Source organism: Gossypium hirsutum, chromosome A09, assembly GCF_007990345.1.
Source record: "Gossypium hirsutum isolate 1008001.06 chromosome A09, Gossypium_hirsutum_v2.1, whole genome shotgun sequence".
Taxonomy (NCBI): domain Eukaryota; kingdom Viridiplantae; phylum Streptophyta; class Magnoliopsida; order Malvales; family Malvaceae; genus Gossypium; species Gossypium hirsutum.
The window spans coordinates 79165800-79171990 of NC_053432.1; the positions used below are offsets into that span (position 1 = coordinate 79165800).

At 33.2% G+C, this 6191-nt stretch overlaps 1 protein-coding gene across 1 annotated transcript; it reads left to right on the plus strand.

Moving 5' to 3' along the window:
* The first annotated feature begins 252 nt into the window (after nt 1-252).
* Nucleotides 253-2260, plus strand: LOC107930216 (NAC domain-containing protein 43). The gene is made up of 3 exons (XM_016861809.2): nt 253-703; nt 808-1073; nt 1158-2260. Exons 1-3 carry the CDS (start codon nt 517-519, stop codon nt 1923-1925), a joined length of 1221 nt encoding a protein of 406 aa, XP_016717298.1. The 5' UTR covers nt 253-516; the 3' UTR covers nt 1926-2260.
* Nucleotides 2261-6191: the final 3931 nt, after the last annotated feature.

Below are 6191 nucleotides of genomic sequence, written 5' to 3' on the forward strand. Positions count from 1 at the left end.
TTTTTAAGACCAAATAAAAAAATACACTACTAATATATCAAATATTAACCCATAAATGAATGTATTTTTCTCTCATTTTCTAACATGATATTTATTTATTAAAATAATAATTTTATAAATAAAATAATTTAAAGAATAAAACGATAAAAACCTAAGTAAATTCAATTTTTCCTTTTTCTTTAACATTAACCATCATCATATTTCAAGTTAAATGAAAAACTACCTAAGCAGGGTGGAGGTGAATGAGACAATCATCCGCCGCTCATTGCCATCTTTAATTCACTTTTCTGAAGGGCTAAGTACAGCAGTCGCGAATGATACCCCATACTTTTACATGCATGTTTGGCACCAATATACAATATCATGACTACATTACCCTTAACGCACCCCTTCCCTTTTCTCTTTTTCTCTCTCATGGCTGATTATGATCTGTTTTATTATTTTCAGAACTATTATATATCTCAGAAAGCAGAAAAAAAGCTACCCTTTATTGCCTGATTTGAAGAGATTAGCTAAATGTCGTCAGCAGATATGAATCTATCCATTAATGGCCAGTCTCAGGTTCCTCCTGGTTTTAGATTTCATCCCACTGAAGAAGAACTTCTTCACTATTACCTCAGAAAGAAAGTAGCTTCTCAAAAGATAGATCTTAATGTTATACCAGAAGTTGATCTTAACAAACTTGAGCCTTGGGGTATACAAGGTACGCCCCCAAATCAAACACACCCTTCTTCTTCATCTTCTTTTCAAGTATAGGATTTTGATGCATTTCCTCTGTTTTTTTGTGGGTGGCTGTTTAACATGCAGAGAAGTGTAAAGTAGGTTCCAGTTCCACCCCACAGAATGGTTGGTACTTCTTCAGCCACAAGGACAAGAAATACCCAACGGGGACCCGAACGAATCGTGCCACGGCTGCCGGATTTTGGAAAGCAACTGGTCGCGATAAGATTATCTATTGTGAGTTGAGAAGAATTGGGTTGAGGAAGACGTTGGTGTTTTATAAGGGACGAGCGCCTCATGGTAAGAAATCCGATTGGATTATGCATGAATATAGGCTCGATGATGACTCTAATGTAAGCAGCCCTCTACCGTTTAGTCTCTCTTTCTCTCTCTATGTTCATGCATGTATGTAATATTATAGTATCAATCTTATATAGGTCCAGAGTTCCAAAACCATTGGAGATTCTATGGCTGAAGATGGTTGGGTGGTTTGCCGTGTATTTAGAAAGAAGAATTATCAGAAAACCCTAGAGGATCCGAAAAGCTCATCCTCTTACACTTCACCGGGTCCAAAGGCGCCGATGGTTTTCTCCGGCAACGAGGAGGTTCTAGATCAAGTTCTTCAGTATATGGGAAAGACTTGCAAAATGGAGAATGATTTCTTTACGAGCACGAACAATCCGAGAAGTTTCGAAGAAAACAAACATGAAATGTTTATGCATATGCCCAGACTGGAAAGCCCAACTCTCCCTCCGTTTCCCATTCATAGTCCACTCTTGGATCAAGAAACAAGCTTCAAGCCGTGTTACCAATCCATCGACGATACCCTGATCACTGTAACCCAACCATCTTCGATCAACCAAGGGGATAGTGGTGCTTATGATCATCATCAGACGGATTCAGTGATTGATGATAATAATGAATCCAAAAACATTTGGGTTAATGACTGGGTCACACTGGACCGATTTGTGGCATCTCAGTTAAATGGTCAAGTAGAGACAAGCAAGCAACAATCATATTTGAGTGACCCTAGTGTGGTTTTCAGTCTTTGTCACCATGATGATATTCAATTATCGAACATACGTTTGGAGAGATCAAATCAAAACTCTCAGGTTTATAGCGACGAGATTGATCTATGGAGCTTGACGAAGTCATCATCACCGTCGTCATCATTAGACCCCTTCAACCATTGTCGGTATAATTGAAGTACGTATCATCAAGATCATACAAAGAAGCCTACTCATTTGTCAAAGTCTCTGAGGTATATGTGGAAATATATATGCATATATATGCGGATATATACGTACGTATAAAAATGTGAATGCAAATGCATACGTATTGGCATAAATAAGGGTGAAATATGAGAGATGGGGTGGTAATGTCAAAGTTTACTAAATAACGATGTGATCGATCTAATTGCCCCTCATTTATCTCTCGAGACAAGGTTATTATAGAGTTTAATAGTGTTTTAATCTCGTTGAGGAGATTTTGGGAATGTTACATAAAATGATTGCAATGAGGAAATCATGAATTTTTTTTTTCAAAATTCAGGATTGCATTTATAATAATTTATCTATAATAAGTTTGGAACTGGTTAATTTCTAGATTTTTATTCTCCTTCATTTTAGTCTTCTATCATGATAATTAGAGTATATTTTTACATCACAAAATAATGGGTTAAAAATAAAATTATTAAGGTAATAATTATATTCTTTGTAATTATAAAGCATTTTAATTATTTAGACATATTTGACTAAATTGTAAATACACAATGATATAATTTTATATTCTAAAAAATATACTAATTATTAGAAGATTTCTCAATAATACTTAAAAGAAAAAATCGATAAACAAGTAACAAACTTAAAATCAAATAATCATATACAATATGTTAGTCCAAAAAAGTATTCGGAAATACAATTACTATAAAACTAACAAGAAAAATATATTCTAAGTAATTTTATTTAATTATTCTAGCATTTCATATTTAATGAGTTATTCTATCTCTAATATTAAACATATATGTCAAAACCATTTTTAAATCGAGTTTTGGAAAATAGAAATCGACTTTAAGAAAAACGAAAATGGGAGTCGCCACCAATCTTTTTAGGTGTGATTGGATCACCTTATAAAATATTTTGTTTTAAAACATTAATTTTGGTCTATGAAAGTCGAGAAAACGGATTCGGGAGTCGGTTACGTACGAGGAAGGGTTAGCACCCTTGTAACGCCCAAAAATTGGTACCTAATTGATTATCAAGTGTCTTTAATGTCGGAAAACTGAAAGTTTTAAGATGCAATCCCCTTTAGAATATTTTGATTAGGGTTCATTTGTATCAAAATATCACATCCGGTAAGTTAGAACGTAATATTTTTAAGACATTCGAAGCTAAGCTAACCTTTTGAAAATCTCTATCTCGAAACAAAAAAACGCCATATCCAGTAAGTTAGGACACAACGCTTTGAAATTCCAAGACAGCTGCTCGTATTTTGAAAACCTTAAAAACTTAGAAGGGTGCTTGACTATTCGAATCAACGAGAAAAGTTGCAACCCAGTAAGTTAGGGCACTACCTTTCTCGAAGATTCCAAATACCAAGCATTGCCTTTTTATTCAAAAACTTTGGAATCTCCTTTTTGATTAATGCATGAGGAATCATATTAACATTATAGAATATAACATACAAGATAGCATATTACAAATAATAGGTAGCTAAAACATGCATTTAAACAATTCAATGGCAATAATGCAAAGATCATACACTAGATACATACATGTTTAAAATTACATCATGCACATAAAGACACACATAGCATATATTAAAGATGAATAAGCAAAACATATAAACATGCAAAATAATAATTAACTTAAAAGTGATGCATGATATACAATTTGACATAAATTACACAATATACACTACCACTTTAGGCATATATCATCATAAATGACCTAAATGTTCATGTATCATTGTTTCATGCAAAAATACAACATAGAGTATAATGAATTCAATAACATAACATCTATATAACAACATTTCATGCAAATATACCTTCAATTAATATAGATAATTAACTTCCATGCAAATACGTAACAACAATAACAAATAATTTACTAAACAATAACGAAATATGAAAAATAAGCAAAGTATAAACATATGAAATATAAATCAAATAAAAATATTCATAGACTTTAGATTAATATGAAAATAATAAAAGAAAACCCAAAAAGATTAATATATAAAAACCATATTATAGGGTATACTTTATAATAAAATAAAAATAATGTAAAAAAACATGGTAAAATAGAGTGTATGATATAATTTACAAATAAAATATATACAAATCATATAATAAATAATATAAAAATATATAATAAAATCTATATAATATATATATATATATATATATATATAAAAGAAAGATAGATATTACAAGGAACAATAGATAATATAGCATGTAATAAAAATGCATAAATAAAATATAATGAAATATGATAAAAATATATAAAATAATAATAATAATATAAGAAGTATTTTTATATAAAAATATAGTAATATAAATAATATATAATAAAAATATATACCATATAGTAAAATATAAATATAACAGAATGGATAATAAAAAATAATATGTACTGTATAACTAATATTTAAAAATATGTAAAGTATAAATTTAAAAATATAAAAAAGATTAAAATTGAATCTAATTAAGGAATTAGGGGTTATTTGCAAAATATACGAAAACTCTGGGCCTGATTGAAATGTGCATTAAATTCAGAGGACTCCTTGGGAATTAACCCTAATCCTAAAACGACAGCGTTTCCACCAACTCAGTTTTAAAGCCACTGTGAGGATCAAATCGAAATAAAATTAAAATATTAGGGCTGAATTAAAAAAGAAATTATAAAGATAAAAAAATGAGAGGACCAATTGAGCAATTAGCCCAAGTATAAAAAAACACGCGGATCCTCCCCGGGTTACTGGTCAACACGCGGATCTTGAGGCCTTGAAACGACGCCATTTCGGTCACTAAATCATCACCCCAACACGACGTCGTTCAGGAGGCTTATAAATACAAAAAAAACTCTAAAGTTTCATTTTGATCCGTGTTTTTAAAAAAAATTTAGAAAGTCCTCTGAAAGAGGAAGGAAAAGAGGCCCTCGGAGCTCTGGCCAAGCCTCCATCATCGGGCGGTTCACGCGCTTTACGCGCCCACGCGCCGCCCTTTTCACCGTCATACACGACCTTCAGAGGTTCGAGACCTCGATTTCTGACACAAGATGAAAGGCAAAACCCTTTTTCACACTTTAAAACTATTTATCAAGCTGTTTGTGTATGTATATGCTTTGAATAAAAATAAAATAGAAGATTCACCTCTTAAAAAAACTGCTTGTATTTGATTTTTTTTTGCCTCCGTATTCGTCTCGTTTATAGGTTACAAAAAAGGGCTTTTATAGCCACTATTTCTATTACATTTTAGGAAAGAAATGTTTTATTTCTTTCCATATCTATTTCATTCGTTTGCTGCTATTTCCTTTCTTCTTTTGCAGGTAACGCCGAAAAATTCGGCGGTGATGAAGGCTTGACGATAATGACGACAGATCAGTCACTGACTGCGCACTGGCTTACGGCGCTGATAGAGGGTAGCTAGATCGACGAACGGACACGAGTCGAAGGGGCGTAACTCTTGGTCTGATTGCGGCGCAAACCCTAACTAGGGTTCCCTGAAGCCGAAGATAGATTGGGCCAATTGGACCGATTAAGTCCTAGGTTCAGGGGTAGGGTGTAAATGGGTCTGCTGGGTAATTCTAATTCTGGGCTTACGGTCTGTTGTAAATGGACTGTTTAAACATTTATTTATTATTTTTTATTTTTTAAGGCCCGGGCAGATTTGGGCTATTACAGCTGCCCCTCTTTGCTCATTGCTGTGTAATAGGAATCGAGCAAAGACTCATAGAAAGACCAAATTTTCCTGGCCTTATCGGATCATGGTCTTCAATCTGCTTGTTGCAAGCTCGAGACTGTCATGTTGATATCTTCGATCTGCTCTCCGTCAAAATGGAGACGCCCAAATCTGTTTCTTCGATTTGTTTTCTGACAAATACAGAAATGCCAAATCATCTTAGATCTCCTTCAGCGTAAACACATGAAAGCCAAATCTGCTGTGTCTTTGATTTACTCCTTGTGAACACAATGATGCCAAATCATTTTGGATCTGCTTCAGTAAAATCATCTGAAGGTTAGATCTTGCTATGTATCTGCTCTCCGTCGAAATGGAAATACCAGATCTGTTATCTTGGATCTGCTTTGGTGTAAAAACATCCGAAAGTCAAATCTGCTATGTCTTCGATTTGTTCCTTGTAAACACAAGAATGCAAATCATCTTGGATCTGCTTCAGTATAATCATCTGAAGGTTAGATCTGCTATGTGTCTGCTCTCCATCGAAATGGAGATGCCAGATCTGTTATCTTGG